The sequence below is a fragment of the Dendropsophus ebraccatus genome, chromosome 2 (assembly GCF_027789765.1).
Source record: "Dendropsophus ebraccatus isolate aDenEbr1 chromosome 2, aDenEbr1.pat, whole genome shotgun sequence".
In the NCBI taxonomy this organism is placed as follows: Eukaryota; Metazoa; Chordata; class Amphibia; order Anura; family Hylidae; genus Dendropsophus; species Dendropsophus ebraccatus.
Window position 1 is genome coordinate 212,928,514 of NC_091455.1, and position 16,619 is coordinate 212,945,132.

The 16,619-nt window shown below is 45.3% G+C and overlaps 1 protein-coding gene and 1 long non-coding RNA gene across 4 annotated transcripts in view; one reads left to right on the forward strand and one right to left on the reverse strand.

The window, feature by feature from the left end:
- Positions 1-16,619, reverse strand: part of PEX1 (peroxisomal biogenesis factor 1) — a 35,494-nt gene that overhangs the window by 3,028 nt on the left and 15,847 nt on the right. For 2 of the 3 annotated variants that reach the window (XM_069959424.1, XM_069959425.1), the window contains 19 exons: positions 15,271-15,956; positions 14,433-14,552; positions 13,849-13,972; positions 13,329-13,432; positions 12,469-12,557; positions 10,814-10,946; positions 10,395-10,491; positions 9,477-9,647; positions 8,450-8,604; positions 8,016-8,205; positions 7,254-7,420; positions 7,012-7,146; positions 6,866-6,930; positions 6,103-6,245; positions 5,908-6,011; positions 4,817-4,993; positions 4,423-4,650; positions 2,669-2,848; positions 206-333 (listed from right to left, as the gene is read on the reverse strand). In XM_069959424.1, the coding sequence (XP_069815525.1) occupies positions 206-333; positions 2,669-2,848; positions 4,423-4,650; positions 4,817-4,993; positions 5,908-6,011; positions 6,103-6,245; positions 6,866-6,930; positions 7,012-7,146; positions 7,254-7,420; positions 8,016-8,205; positions 8,450-8,604; positions 9,477-9,647; positions 10,395-10,491; positions 10,814-10,946; positions 12,469-12,557; positions 13,329-13,432; positions 13,849-13,972; positions 14,433-14,552; positions 15,271-15,956 (3,196 nt within the window). The remainder of the gene's footprint in view (positions 1-205; positions 334-2,668; positions 2,849-4,422; positions 4,651-4,816; positions 4,994-5,907; positions 6,012-6,102; positions 6,246-6,865; positions 6,931-7,011; positions 7,147-7,253; positions 7,421-8,015; positions 8,206-8,449; positions 8,605-9,476; positions 9,648-10,394; positions 10,492-10,813; positions 10,947-12,468; positions 12,558-13,328; positions 13,433-13,848; positions 13,973-14,432; positions 14,553-15,270; positions 15,957-16,619) is intronic. The other variant, XM_069959426.1, reaches the window with a different exon arrangement.
- On the forward strand, positions 211-13,442 carry LOC138784015 (uncharacterized). Its single transcript, XR_011361785.1, has 3 exons — positions 211-355; positions 926-1,085; positions 13,226-13,442. It is a non-coding gene; the product is annotated as an uncharacterized lncRNA (long non-coding RNA).

The window sequence follows — 16,619 nt, forward strand, 5'->3', positions numbered from 1 at the left end:
TAAGTACTAAAGATTTTTAAATAGAAGTAAATTACCAATCTGTATAACTTACTGAAAGGATTTTTTTTTCCTCTGGAGTTCCCCTTTAAAACGGCAGAGATTCCCAGTAAAACTACACTACACAGTTCCTGAGTGCTGCATGAACCCCTACGGGTACAAACATCCTATTTCTCCTAATGAAAGGTTTGTGTTACTCATCCCTTACAGATGGTTGTAAAACCTCCAGTCTTCTGCGCCTATAGAGGGTCTGGTGCTGGCGAGGGCCGACAGAAGGTGGCTTTGGCCGACGCATGTTTTCTTCTTTGATTCCATCTGGCGGTGCGATGACTCCTCCTGGCAGATACAATGTAAACAGGTATTTTTTTACCAATACGAACATCACACAGATATTATTTAATTAAAAGGGGGGGGTTTCTGCTACTAATATGTAGAATATGAGGGCACAGATACTATAGCAGCTAACAGGTTAGTGCACAGGTGGTTAGTAATGACTGGCATAGAGTGCTGTGTATACTGTACAGATCAGGGATCAACAATCTGTGACCCAATGCCCATCTGCGTGGCCTAAGCCCATCAGGAATCACATATCCCTGCACAACTATGGTTGTATACGGCCCCTTTAATGGTCATTAATAGCTCGGACTAATGTATACATTATTTGAGTACGGCTCTGGGTCTGTTTTCTCTTAAGCATGTCCCAATAAATGTAAGGGCCTGTTCACACTGCGGAAAACGGGTGGAAATTCTCAGCAAAAATCCCCACCGCGGACTTTGCTCAGAATTCTGCCTGCCTCACTGCCTCAATGTTACGTATAGGGCGCCTGCACTCTCCACTGAAAGGATTGGCATGTCTATGTGATTGTTAACATTTGTAAATAAATTTATTTACAAACAAATGACTCCACTGTCCACTGTCTGTTGTCAGGGAAAGTCTGTCTCCAATAAGAGAGACACCAGAACAAAACACAGGAAGTGTGGGCGGGGCTTAGCAGGTGCTATTTGCAGGAGAGAACAAAAGCCTTAGAACGCCTGGTCTGTGTACCTGCAAAGTGAGCCAGTCTGCCTGCTGAAGAACATCCACAAAGGTAAGTCAAGGCTTCCCTCTCATCTATCACCATCTATATGAAGATTAAAGGGGTTATCTAGTGCTGCAGAAACATGGCCACTTCCTTTCAGAGACAACACGACTCTTGTCTCCAGTTCAGTTGCGGTTTGCAATTAAGCTCCATTCACTTCAATGGAAATGAGCAGCAAAACCCTGCCCAATCTGGAGACAAGAGCGGGACTGTCTCTGGAAGAAAGTGGCCATGTTTTTGTAGCGCAGGCGAACCCCTTTAAAGGGGTAGTTCACTTTTTTTTCTCTTTTAAATCAACTGGTGCCAGAAAGTTCCAGAGATTTGTAATTTACTTCTATTAAAAAATCTCCAGTCTTCCTGTACTTATCAGCTGCTGTATGTCCTGCAGAAAGTGGTGTATTGTCTCCAGTCTGAAACAGTGCTCTCTGCTGCCACCTCTGTCCATGTCAGGAACTGTCCAGAACAGGAGAGGTTTTCTATGGAGATTTGCTGCTGCTCTGGAAGTTCCTGACATGGACAGAGGTGGCAGCAGAGAGCGCTGTGTCAGACTGGAGAGAATACATCACTTCCTGCAGGACATACAGAGGCTGATAAATACTGGAAGACTGGAAATTTTTAAATAGAAGTAAATTACAAATCTAAGTAACTTAGGTTATTAGGTGAATAACCCCTTTAAAGCGTCTCTGTACCCACAATCTGACCCCCTCCAAAACCACTTGTACCTTCGGATAGCTGCTTTTAATCCAAGATCTGTCCTGGGGTCCGTTCGGAAGGTGATGCAGTTATCGTCCTAAAAAAATACTTTTACACTTGAAGTCCGTGCCAAACGGGAGTATCTGTGCCCTAACTTTGCACCACCCCTCCATCCCTCCTCCCCACCCTCCTTATCATTAGGAATGCCACTGAAACATTTTCTCCATGCTGAACATTTGCACAGGTGTCTTAACGATCCCGCCCATGTGCCGGGCTGCCACAAATGGGGAATAGGAGGCAATCTGCCTGGAGCATTCCTAATGATGAGGAGGGCAGGGAGGAGGGACAGAGAGGGTGTGCAAAGTTAGGGCACAGATACTCCCGTTTGGCAAGGGGCTTAAGTTCAAAAGTATTTTATTAGGACAATAACTGCATCACCTGCCGAACGGACCCCAGGACAGATCTAGGATTAAAAGCAGCTATCCGAAGGTACAAGTGGTTTGGGGGGGTCAGATTGTGGGTACAGAATTGCTTAAAGGCAGATGTCTCTTGTGTATATAGCAACTGATGTCATAGAGAGGGGTCGGTCTCTTGGGTTACCACTATGAGCCAGTGTAATAGTCAACCTTGTTGTATATGGAACTCCGTTCATCTGAATGTAATACTACATTTCCCTGGAATGGCGTGGCTTTTGTTTGTTGAGGGTACCTGGAGCAGGACCAGAAGGGGAGGGGGGGGGGATCAGCTGAGCCTATGTCAGCTATGAGTTTTGTTTGCCAGTATATGGGGCAACCAGTATTTCCCCCTATCAGTAGGAACATTCAGTGGGAGCTGCAGGTATGGGGGGGGGGGGGGGGGGGGGAGAGCTGATACGGCTATATTGGCAAGGGGATATATACCGAGTTCTTGCAGTTAGTACGACCGGCCTCGGCCTGTGCATTCTGGTGGCAGTGCTCCTGGAGATCTTCTGGTGAGGAGGAACCTATGAACACTACAGGTTGGGGAGACACCAATTCTCCTACAGACAAGCCAGTGAAATCATATGGAATGGAATTGCTTCCAGATAAGCTGTGACAGGTCTGTAAAGACAACCGAAGGAAGACGGGTTACATGTGACGGCGGCCATAGTCACGGGGCGTGTACATGGTGAAGGCTGAAGCTGAACCAGATCTTTATACATCACATTTAGAGGATTAAAGGCCCCTCCACCCCCCGAGCGCTGCGGACATCAGGATTTGTGAATTATCTGGTGTAATTCGGGTAAAGTGGGAAAATTGCCAGAAAATGGAGCAGCTGAGAGCTGGAATCTGATTGGTTGCTGCTCCGCCAATACTTTATAGGAGTTTAGGGGAATCATTGATGAATGGATTAGTGGTTAATGAGGCGTAATAGGAGGGTAACACAGAGCTACAGTATACAGAGAGAAGAGGTAACACAGGGCTACAGTATACAGAGAGGAGAGGTGTAATAGGAGGGTAACAGAGTAACAGTATATAGAGAGAAGAGGTGTAATAGGAGGGTAACACAGAGCTACAGTATACAGAGAGAAGAGATGTAATAGGAGGGTAACACACAGCTACAGTATACAGGAAAAGAGGTAACACAGAGCTACAGTATACAGAGAGAAGAGGTGTAATAGGAGGGTAACACAGAGCTACAGTATACAGAGAGAAGAGGTGTAATAGGAGGGTAACACACAGCTACAGTATACAGAGAGAAGTAGTAACACACAGATACAGTATACAGAGAGAAGAAATGTGATAGGAGGGTAACAGAGCTGCAGTATACAGAGAGAAGAGATGTAATAGGAGGGTAAGACAAAGCTACAGTATATAGAGGGAAGAGATGTAATAGGAGGGTAACACAGCTACAAAGATGTAATGATCATATTGATGACAGACAGAAGGGAGGATACTGTACAACGTAAGGGATTGTAGTTATAACATTATACACACACACACACACACACACACTTCATAATATTATAATCAAAGATAATAAAGCTAAACAATCGGCTTTTTAATCTCGCTGTCTGCCCGCTCCATGGAGAAAGTGGAGACAGTCCGAGGACCGCCTGGAAAACATGGATACAGCTATGACAAACACGGAAATGGCCTATGGCCATCTCCATGTTTTTCAGGTGCTCCTGAGAGCGGACAGACAGCGGGATTCACTAGTCGATCGTTTAGCTAACTGAATCCCGCTTCACTCATCTCTAACTAAAACCCTTTCAAGGACTTATCTCATACATCCTGAGAATAATGCACTTCAGTAGATAAGGATATACAGATATAGTCACTGCTAAAATAATGTAAGTAGCGGAATATACATACAGGAGCAGGGATTCCTGTCACTATGCAGCAATGCCTGCACCACTGTATATGTTGCTGCTCACTTTAAGGGGCTGTCCAGTTCTGTTCCGGGGGGAAGGAGACTGGACAGATATTATGGAAGGAATTGTTAGTCTCACCATGGGCAGCAACATATCAAAAGTTATGTTTGAATGAAATACCCCTTTAAGCGATATCTGTCACATGACACAGTCATAGCAATAATGATTGTCACCAGATTAATATCTAAGCTTATTGTGATAACGGTAAATCAGAAATGTGACCTCCTAAAGGAGAAGTCTACCTAAATATAAGGTTAGTACCTGATCGGAACTGCCGTTCCCCAGGTCAGAGTCATTGGAGCTCCCGAAATACAGGCGCCATATATTGGCTGTAGACTCGTGCGGAGGAATTTTGACCATGTCCAGAGAGGTAAAGGACTGCTCCAGGGCGCTGTCTGGTTCTCCTGAAGACTCCTCAGAGACGCTGCTGTGGTTCAGGAAAATCATTGATGATAAACTGGCATCACTGTCCGACCCAGACCCGGGGTCCTGAAACAAGAGTTATAAATGTAAATGATCCACAGAGGACGCTGTTAATGTAATGTATGTATGGGCTGAGTCCTGGCTTATAGATGAGGGGCTCTAGTGACGGACTCCTTTATGACATTCATATTTATAGTGGTAATAATGGAGCAGATATCAGCAGGGGTCATACCTGGGGTGCACTGGGTGCCAGGCTGGAATGGATGGCCTCTAGCTGGGCATTGTATAACAAGGCCTTCAGATCTGCTCCCGTGAAGTACTCTGTCCGGCTGGCAATGTACTGAAAGTCCACGTCGTGTCCTAACATCATTGAGCAGCTGAGACCTTTCAGGATTTCATATCGAGAGGCCTGTATGAAAATGAAGAAAAATATTCATTTATTCCTAAGATTTTCCTCTCCGGGACCTATGGAAAGATAGTCGAGTCTTCGACCTCATATCGACCACACTACATGGCTAGAAGGGATTATAGTCATCAGGCTTCTAGAGAATGTGACATGGAATTGTTGGCATTGTATGAGAGATTTTGGCTGCCACTTCATTTACTCTATGTAGGACAGCTAAAGATGGCCAAGCAGCGGCATAACTAGAAAAGGGCTGGGCCCCATAGCAAACTTTTGATTGGGCGCCCCTCCTCTCCCCCATCTGACTGTAGGTAATCCCCCTGTATGTTAGCATTCTGCCGAGTAGATAGCATACGTTAGGCATCTAACCCCCCCCCCCCCCCCCCCCCTCCCTAGTAGATAGTGCTCCCTATGGTAGAAATCTCCCCTAGTGTCCTTCATGGTAGTCATCTCCCCTAGTGCCCCCCATGGTAGTCATCTCCCCTAGTGCCCCCCATGGTAGGCATCTCTCCCAGTGTCCCCCATGGTAGGGAACTCCCATAGTGTCCCGCATGGTAGGCATCTCTCCTTGTGTTCCCCAAGGTACGCATGTTACCTCGTATGCCCCCCCCTTACATAGTCTCCCCCAAAATAGACATCTCCCCTACTATCCTACGCCCCCAGTACATAATGTCTCCCATAGTAGGCATCTCCAATTGTAGTATGATGACAGCTCATAAAGCCCAGTGTATTGCAGGGATGGGCCCCCTGATGTGGTGGGCCCCATAGAGGCCACTATGGTTGCTACGGTGGTAGTTACCCCCCATTGGCCAAGTACAGCGCTCAGCTTCCTAAGGTCCTATGGTTGCATTTGACTTATTCTGTCCTGATGCATTTGTCCTCATAACCTATCCTGCATTTACCACACATTGCCTGCTGACCTGGTCTGGAGGTGGACAGTACAGGCATTCATCCAAGCGTCCAGGTCGCAATAACGCGGGATCAATCAAATCGGGGCGACTGGTGGCCGCTAGGACGTAAACCCCTAAAAACAAATGATCAGAGGGAGAAATTATTATCTATAAAAAACCCAGACAATCTATATACAAGCCCCCCCACTGTAATAGGGATCTTACCTTGGAGCCCCTCCACCCCATCCAGCTGTGTCAGCATCTGGTTGACCACTCGGTCAGTGACTCCCGTATTATCGTGTCCTCTCCGTGGAGCGATGGAATCAAATTCATCAAAGAACAAGATGCAAGGCCTGGCCGCCTGAGCTCTGTGAACATGGATCATTCATAGATGAAACTGGAAGGAGCACTATATTGAGCTATTGCTATGCCAAGCCACGGTGGGTAAAATGTAATGTTACATTGTGGCCGTGTACATGAATGGCCGTCCATGTAATGCTTGGGTGACTGGACTGCTATAGAGCGGATTACTGTTCTGTAATCCTCTATCTATATGCCCTAATAGCATATTGTCCTAATGAAACAATGCATTACCTGTATAATAGGTAATGGGTGTCAAACTGGTGGAGGTCTAATCTCTTGGACCACCACTGATCACAAGAACGGGAACAAGGGTCCCGTCTCCCCTTGTCTGAGTAGACTTGTAATGTACAATACCACTCCATTCAACTTTACGGGTCTGAAAAAGATTGCTGAGTGATGTACTTGGCCATCTATGTCATTCCTCCACAGCTGGATGAAGCAGGACCATGCATGTCTGACTGCTATTCCATTCTAATGGGGACACAGGATCTCTGTTCTTATAATCAGTCGGGGTCCCGATGGGCGGACAGCCACTAACCATTTATTCTGTGGTTAAGTGACGAGTATTGTTGGTGGCCAAGAGACTACATTACACTGTATAAGATGATGATATGTAAGGTGTTACCTTGTGAAGACGTTCCGGACTGCCTGCTCACTGGCTCCAATGTATTTGCTGAGCAGCTCAGGACCCTGAAGAACACAGAATGTCATTAGCGACCAGTCAGACTTTCACTTTAAGCACTTAACACAGTCTTCATACTCTCTCATTACCTTAATACTAATGAAGTTCATCCCGCTCTCGTGAGCAATAACACCGGCCAACAAGGTCTTCCCAGTGCCCGGGGCTCCATACAGCAGCACGCCCGATCTGTGCCGGATTGGAAGGTTGGCGAATAACTCTGGATACTTTAGAGAAAAAAAGTGTGAAATACAGAATGCTTCAGGACCCTTAATGTCATGTGAAGGACACTAGGAGTTTTATTGTGCATTTCTGTGTGCAAATACAACTGCACCTTAGCTGGTAACTCAATGGTGTCCTTAAGGACCTGCCGCACATCGTGCAATCCTCCCACCACGCTCCAGCCCTGGTCCTTCGGCTTGTGTAATTTGGCGTTCTTCAGGGACATGGGGGTGAAGCCTTTAAGAGCTTTCTGGAAGTCTGAGGTTGTCAAAACTAAATCTAAAACATGAAAAAGAAATAGTGACAGGTTTAAAAAAATATATATTTATATATAAGGGTTAATCCAGGATTTAAAAAAAACACAGCTACTTTCTTGCAAAAACAATGCCTCCCATTTTTCTTTCAAATCAACTGGTTTCAGAAAGTTATATAGATTTGTAAATTACTTCTATTTACAAATCTGCAGTCTTCCCATAATTATCTGCTGCTGTATGTCCTGCAGAAAGTGGTGTATTCTCTTCAGTCTGACACAGTGCTCCCTGCTGCCACCTCTGTCCATGTCAGGAACTGTCCAGAGCAGGAGAGGTTTTCTATGGGGATTTTCTGTTACTAACATGGACAGAGGTGGCAGTAGAGAGCACTGTGTCAGACTAGAGGGAATACACCACTTCCTGCAGGACATACATCAGTTAATAAGTACTGGAAGACTGGAGATGTTTTGAACAGAAATAAATTACATATCTATATATAACTTTCTGAAACCAGTTGATTTGAAAGAAAAAGATTTTTGCTGGAGTACCCCTTTAATACTGATGACCCATTCTTGGGATAAGTCATGAGTATCATAACAATGGGAGTCGGACTCATACATCACCTTGTTTGCTGTAGATCTTTCTCGTAGCGACGCTGGACTCTATGGCACGTTCGACAAGCATTACAAAATCTTTGGCTACAAAACCTTCTGTCTCCTTTGCGAGGTGATGGAGATCCAGGTCCTTAAACCGAGCTATGTCACATGACACTCTGTTTTCTACGATGCAGCGTAAAAGCTCTGATCTTTCTTTCTGTGAAATAAACAAATCATTTGAGGATTACAATATGTGAAATACTGACCCTGTATGGTCAAATAAAATGTAAAGTTGCCCAAATCAGGGTAGCTATCTGTAAATTTAGCATTACTGGCACGTATTACGGTATATTCTAAGGATATGTCCACCATGTGCACACAAGAGTGTGACATTGTGAGATCTGGGTGACACAGATGCAATAAGGAACAGATTCTATTCCTTCAGGGACGACCCTGGTTACCTGTGCTGGTGGGGGGATGGATTTAAGGCACTGAAAAAGGTGAACTCCTTGTGACGATATGAGGATGGGATTCATGGAGTGCTCAGACTGGCTAGTTGCAATGACAGCGATCTGGGTCTCCATCCGGATTATCTGTTTCATTAGATCCTTTAGAACTGAAATACATAAGAAATCGACCATGTGGTTAGTGACTAGTACGGACAGCAGATCCCAAATAAGATTATTCCTAAGGTTTGGCACATCTGAAGTTTCGATTGTTGATCGTCTGGGTGCTGAGACCACCACTGATCACTAAAATATAGAGGTGGAAGTGCTCAGCTGAGTATAGCAATGGAGGGGTGAGGTGGGGGTTTCAGCACCCAGACCATTACTGATGATAACATTAAAGGGGTTATCCAGCGCTACAAAAACATGGCCACTTTTCCCTCTCTCTCGTCTCCAGACTGGGTGGGGTTTAGAACTCAGATCCATTAAAGTAAATGGAGCTTAATTGCAAACCACACCTGAACTGGAGACAAGAGAGGGGGAAAAGTAGCCATGTTTTTGTAGTGCTGGATAACCCCTTTAAGTGATAGGTAGATCACCCTCGTTAACCCAGGACCCAGCACTGACCACTTAAGGGGACATTTACCATCACTGTTCCCCTGGCGTACACCGGGAAGGCGGCGCATATTTGCCTCTTGTACTGGTGTACGCCTGCTGTATCCCCCACTCGCCTGATGGGCGGGTAGGTGGGTCGCGGCGTGGTCTCCTACTGCCTCTAATTTATCATAATTTAGGCAGCTCGCAGGAAGCATGTGTAGATTTAAGACCAGTGTACTCATAAGTTGTTCTTCTTAAATGTCCCCCTTAGTGATCACATCATTTGTGTTATTAGTATAGATCATGGATGGGGACGGCCCTCCAGCTGTTTCCCATCATGCCTGGAGAGCTTTAGCTTTGGCTGCCGAGGCATGATGGGAATTGTAGTTTTGCAATAGCTGGAGGGCCAAAAGTTCCCCATCCCTGGTATAGATATTAGGCTTACCATATGAAAGCTGCTTGCTATGCATGGCCTCCGGGCTCTGCTCTAGTTCTGGTGTTACCGGCACACCAGCAATCTGATCCAGATCATCCAGTAAGAGAACAGCCGGCTGTCTCCAAGCCACCTCGGCAAATGCTTCTTCTAGAGTCTGGCTTAAGCTTTCTAGAGTCTTTCCTGAAAGGATATTAGAAAAGAACTAAACAGCAGCCAGCACCGATGGATATCAATAACAGGCAGCTATTAAAGTACGGCATTTCATATACTTTTAGGCTATGTTCACACTACGTAAGTCTCCGGCCGTAGCGCGTTCCGTGAATAAACGGCCGGAGACTTACGTAGTTTGCGTACAATGGAAAGTATACGATCTACGGCTGCACAGTTCACACTACGTACGAACTTACGCCCGGATCGTACGCGGCGGCGTAAAAAATGAACCAGACCATTGTTTGCGGACGAAAATGTCGTAACTTACGCCCCTAGCGTTACATGCGGTCCCGTACGTAGTGGTGATTTCTTCATTTTTGCAGCTTTTTGTGCCGATCCAAAAGGTTCTGTGGGGTGTTCGGGGCTAGGCGAAGATTTCCAAGTAAAAGACCGCTGTCAGATCGCTACGTAGGGCGCTCGGGAAGCGTAAGTAGATTTCGGGCGTAAGTTCGCGGTCCGTACGTAGCCGGCCGCAAGTAGCGTAAATCTCCGGCCGGAGTTTACCGCGTATATTTCCCATCAGGACTAGATGGCTAAAGCATTGACTTTGGCTGTCCAGGCACAATGGGAATTGTAGTTTTGTAATAGATGTAGGGCCACAGGTTGGACACTGGTCTAACCCATTGGGTTCAGCATGAAGTGTATGGCGATATCCCAACTCCCTCTCGCCGATTATGAGATGATAGTCACACACAATTACTACTCATCATAAAATACCTTTTAGTAATTTGCAGTCGATTTCTTCCACGTAAGCCTCCAGCCTGTCAGACACCTCCTTACATAAAGCCTTGGCTACAGTGGACTTCCCGCAGCCCTGAGGACGACAGGCAACGAATGAACACAGGTCAAAGTAACAGAGCACTCGCCATGGTGTAATGTTATGGTTTTGTACGGCTGAAGTCAGTCTGCAAACATCTCTTTACTTATTAAACCTGACATGATGCCTTGTTCTAAGTTCAAATGCAAAGCTACAAGCTACAATGCCTATTGTTTTATTCACAAGCATCCACAATGCACTGAAGCCGAATCCTGAATTCAGTTTGTACTTTGGATGTGAGCGGAGAAGTAAGCTGCATTACTTAAATGTAATGCCTATTTTATTACATCAACAGCAGAAAGCAAAACGACATTGATACCTTTGGTCCATAAAGCAGGATAGCTCCACTGCGGAGTCCACATCCAATAGAGGCAAACTGTCTGGATAATGGTCGACCCATCAGACAGTGAACGATATGCTCGTAGCAGGCTGCCGCCAAACCATCGACGCCACTGTAATATAAAAAAGACTGATTATTTCCTACTGTTTCCCTTTACTGGACAGCAGCACAGTCAGGAATACCACCGCTTAGGACAGTGCTTCTCAAAACTGTGCGGCGCCCGCTAGTTGCTGGTGAGGCGCCCCCTAGTTATTGGTGAGGAGCCCCCTAGTTGTCCCGTACTTATCAGCTGCTGTACGTCCTGCAGGAAGTGGTGTATTGTCTCCAGTCTGACACAGTGCTCTCTGCTGCCACCTCTGTCCATGTCAGGAACTGTCCAGAGCAGCAGCAAATCCCCATAGAAAACCTCTCCTGCTCTGGACAGTTCCTGACATGGACAGAGGTGGCAGCAGAGAGCACTATGTCAGACTGGAAAACATACACGACTTCCTGCAGGACAAACAGCAGCTGATAAGTGCTGGAAGATTGGAGATTTTTTAACAGAAGTAAATTACAAATCTCTGGCACCTGCTGGCACCAGTAGATCTGAAAGAAAAAAAATGTTAGTGAACAATCCCTTTATTGTTATACAGAGATTGGGAGACAACTAAAGGGTAGACTGAGCAATAGTATTTAAATTTGCATAGATGCTGAGGCCCCGGGCATCCTCTTGGTCAGTCTGGTGAGGCCTAGGCATCATTTTATCTGTTGGGCGAGGCTCCAGTAAAAAACGTTTAAGAAGCACTGGCTTAGGAGATGCCTCCATACAGCTTTAGGGCCGGTTCACACTGAGCAAACACGGCGCAATTCTGTGGCATGCTCAGTGTGCTGCTTTAAGTGAATGGGAGAGCGCGCGCCTGTCCGCTGCCGCCGCTCTCCGCTCACTGAATGAACATGTTCATTCTTTGAGCGGAGAGAAGAGGGCGCGGACAGGCACGCGCTCTCCCATTCACTTAAAGCAGCACACTGAGCATGCCGCGGAATTGCGCCGTGTTTGCTCAGTGCGAACTGGCCCTTATAGGTAAAGGGGCTGTGCAGATAAAACAAAATGTCGTACTCCCTATTAGGGTGGTCAGCATACTCATCTCTTGACCAGAATAGACCCAGCCCTCTCCATTGGTTTGAATGGGCACTGTGTAATACGTAATGTCTCTTGGGGGGAATTTACCCCTCACCCTGTGGACCCAGCAGTAGCTGTGATGGATGTAGTTACCCCCAAGGGTCTGACCATTTAAAATATAATATACGTCTGAATGTCAGATTGTAACAAAATATATGAGAGTACTAGACTAATGCTTGTATGTTATTATTTACAGATACCCGGTTGACAAAGGTCATCCGACCAAAACGTCCCTTGATTGGGTATAATAAATGTTTGAAATATCACTGTGATGAATTATAAAAATAACTTGACGCATAAAATATATGGAAAAATAATTAAAAGATAGCACTGTTAAGCAATTAACTTCTAGAGTCGAGTGCGGTTGATACACATTCTACTTATGGTCTATTACACAACCAGCACCAAAGAAAACTGAGTGCACAGACGTATTATATAAAGCATGAATGTGAGTACTGTGATTTCATCTTCATACCCCAATCTGCTCATCTGCAGGTAGGTGAGGTTCTGGTCAGGTTGCGGGAGGGCAGGAGAACTTTCTGGTGGAATAAATTCTAAATTCACCTACAGAGATACATAGGAAATAAGAGATTTTACCATTAACCTATAAGAAAGGAATCTAGAGATATATTACATACTGGTCTGTACTGACCACAAAAAAACTATTGCTAAGAGGTATGATTGACTGGTATCAAGTTTTAACATGGCTGCACCCATTGTGATCCACCCTGGTAAGCTACATTAGTGAACATAGGATTTATAGATATAGGCTACGTTCACACATAGTATAAGACTGGTCGTTCTGTGACCCGGCCGGGTCACGGAACAGACGGTCTCAGAAAAGATCATCCCTAACGCCGCAGAGTTCTGATGCGAGCGCATCTGTGCACACCCCACTGCACACTATGGAGCGAGCAGCCGGAGCCACTCGCTCCATAGTATGCATTAATAGGATTTTCTGCGGCCGCTATTCACTGAATAGCGGACGCAGAAAACTGACATGTCAGTTTTCTACGGCGCGGCTAGGGATCCCGGCCGGAGTGTATACCAAGTGTATACACTCTGGCCGTGATTCCCTCAACCTGCAGCACAACATAGGTTCCGTACCAATCAGGGCCGTTGCAACAATGGCCGTGATTAGTACGGAACTTATGCTGTGCGAACATAGCCATACTGTGTGTATGTATATATATATATATATATTTCTTTACTGTCATTTTTTACTTTCATAGGTCTTCATTATTAAATCCAATATGGCTGATAATTTCCCCAATCCTGTTCAGCGACTCACAGGACACAACTCTGCCCTAATAAATGATCTTACTTGATATTTACATGAATTTTAGTCTTCTGTAGAAAGTCTTGACATAACATGAATATCTTGTCCTGACTTGTCGCTTCTGAAGAATCATCTAGACTAAATGAGAATTCTGTAATTTCTGAAGAAATAAAAAGGTAGATTAAAAAATCATAATGTTGGTTGCATGTCTTCTTCATCCTCATCTCTTGTCCAGAGAGGTTACACAGAGCGTCCCCTGCTCTGGTGTCAGAAACTAATTAACCTCTATTTAAAAAATTCCAGTATTCCAGTACTTATCAGCTGCTGTATGTCCTGCAGGAAGTGGTGTAAACTCTCCAGTCTGACACAGTGCTCTCTGCTGCCACCTCTGTGACAGTTCCTGACATGGACAGAGGTGGCAGCAGAGAGCACTGTCTCAGACTGGAAACAATATTCCACTTCCTGCAGGACATCCAGCAGCTGATAAGTTCTGGAAGAGTGGACGTAAGAATTCGCCAGCAGATTAGGTTACAGGTGATACTATCAGCGGATCAGCAATGTTCTCATATTTCTCACCTTCACCAAGAGAAAGTTGTGCAGTATCAGTTTTCCCTGAAATCCACGGCGAGGATGAGGAGCAATGTGAGGGCAGCCAGGAGCTGAACGCAGCTTTTATATCGTCCGCTGTAACACTTTTATCCTTCAAAGGAAAGCCGACAATCAGTGCTGGATTTAAAGGGGAATTCAGGTTTAGCAAATAAAGTTTAATCATTGTAAAGTGATAATAAACATTCTTTCTGGTTCTTCCAGATCCCTGCTTGCTGTTATTCAGTGACCACCAACGTTCATTCCTGATCATGTGATGGACGCACAGGCACGTGGCTCATTATAGGACACCGCTCTGGTGTCTGTACTGGGGTGAGCCCTGAATCTGTGTGCATGCCACAGGACCTGAACAAACTTTTGTAAAGTAAATAAGAAGTTTGTCACTGAATGAAAGCAAACAGATATCCTGGCTATAACAGAGCAATCCATATCCATGCATCCTCTATGGCACAGGTGTCAAACTTGCAGTCCTCCAGCTGTTGCAAAACTACAACTCCCATCATGCCTGTCCAGACTCCCCGGCTCTATGGGACAGATACGCTCCAGTCACTCACCAAGCGTTGCCTGGGCTGCAGCGTGATTGATGTAGGGATTTTGGGCTGGGATTCCAGTGACCGTATCCTGACAGCTGAGGATGTGTTAATGTTCAGAATCTTCCTTAACCGCTCAGGAATCTGCAGAAAGGCATTTAGCAATATGATATAAAGAAGATGGTAGTATTACGTATCAGATAAAGTCTCTTAAAGTGTACCTGTCACCATAAAAAAGACATGTCATAGAGACATCATAGAGACGTGTCAAAAGTTTTGATCATTCCAAATCTGAGTGTTCAGACCTAGAACGAGCGGGGAGAAGACGGCGCTAAGCACGGTCCTCTCTCGGCTCTGTTGCGTGATAGCAGTCGGGCTCATAGTGTAAGTCTATGGAGCTGAACTGATTGTGCTGACACAGACCTGTAGGGTGGTCCTCTTCCCGCACAGTCTGACGATCAGTACGGCTATGAACACTAAGACCTGGACCAATCAAAACTTTTGACATGTCTCTATGACGTCTCTATGACATGTCAAAAGTTTTCTATGGTGAGTGACACTTTACAGGGGTAATTCACGCTAACCTCCAGAGAGGTTACAGAGAGAGTCTCCTGCTCTGGAGGACTTGTCCGGTCCTGCATTACACAGATATTCTACTGACCTGAATAATGTGTAATAATCAATTTTCCCTGTGATGACGCTGCCGGGAAATTAAATACTTAAAGGGTTACTTTGGTTAAATTTATTTTCTTTCAAATCAGGTTGGTGAGCGTTCGGGTTCGGAGAATGTTGCTGAACCCAAACAGTTCTGCAGTTCAGCTCAACACTAATAAACTCTGTATGATTATTGGACATAACTGACCCAAACTTTAGCAATATGTGTATTCCCATTCCTGGTGTCGTAGTCGATGACGTCTTTGATATCTTCGTACCCATGCCACACGATCTTCACCACGGCTTCGGGTAGCTCTATGGCGGCATCTTTCTTCTCCTCGGATCGCTCTGCGCTCGTCTTGCTGGTCTTTTTCCGTCTCTTTGGAGAAGGGATTTCTAGGATTGTCCCATAGGAGACGACTATGTCTGGAAGTGACCCGGAAGGTTCCGGATACCATAAAAACACCTGAACTGTATTCTCATTCGTATGTTCTAGGAATGCGCGGCTATTACTTATGATAGGAGGAACGTGGCGGGATACTCGGAAAATGGCTTCTACGCTGACGCGTTTCAGCAAAGTCCTCTCAAAGGCCTCCTTAGGGGAATCTCGGGTCTGCAAGGGTTCTTTTCCTAGAACCCAAGAGAAGAGGTTTCCTAATGAGTCCCATATACTGGAGGCCTCAATGTCGGAGGTCTCGCTCTGGTCTTTAACTGATGAAGCATTGCTGCTACTTGTGGTTCTGCGAGTCTTTCTACGGGATCCAAGGTCACGTTCTGTGGTTTGCAGAGAGGGTAAATGTGAGGGCAGGTTCTCAGATGTTCTGCTTTTTGGAGACACAATTAACTCTGTGAGGGTTTCTAGTCGGCCGTAACCCGCGGCTGGTGTCAACGTCCCTGAAGGTGAAAAGAAAGAAGAAATAGTTAATCTTATACCAAGATACTGCTCAGCGCCCCTGAGGAAGCCAATATGTACATAGCAATATGTAGTGGTGTGTTTATGTAAAACCTTGGTGATATAGCCGCACTCTGTTCTACTGACATGAATAGCCCTAAAATGTAATACTACAAACAACCTGAGGAAATGTTTTTCTAATTATGAAAAATCCCTTATATCTTGCACTTCAATCCTTGCATTAGGATCTATGAACATTTAGTACATGGAACACAAAAGTCCAGGGGACATTTGTTTATTAGAGTTTATCCAGGATAAGTAAAAGCACAGCTACTTTCTTCCAAAAACAGCGCCATCCCTGTCCTCAGGTTGTGTGTGGTACAGCTCCATTCACATCACTGGAACTGAGCTGCAAGACCCCTACAGCCAACCTGAAAGAAAGTGGCACATTTAAACATTTAAACAAAAAATTCACATTTAAAACAAAAAAATTGATTTTGAATGGCCCAGTAATGAACGCCTCCTGAATGGTGGCCGTAAAGGCTTCCCCCTTAATAAGAGGGTTAGAGAGGAGGCATAAAGCGGCACATTTTTTGAGTTTAGATTTCTTGTTCGTGCAACTAAAAACCTTGTAAAGGCCGAATAAAAATTGTCCCTGACTGGAG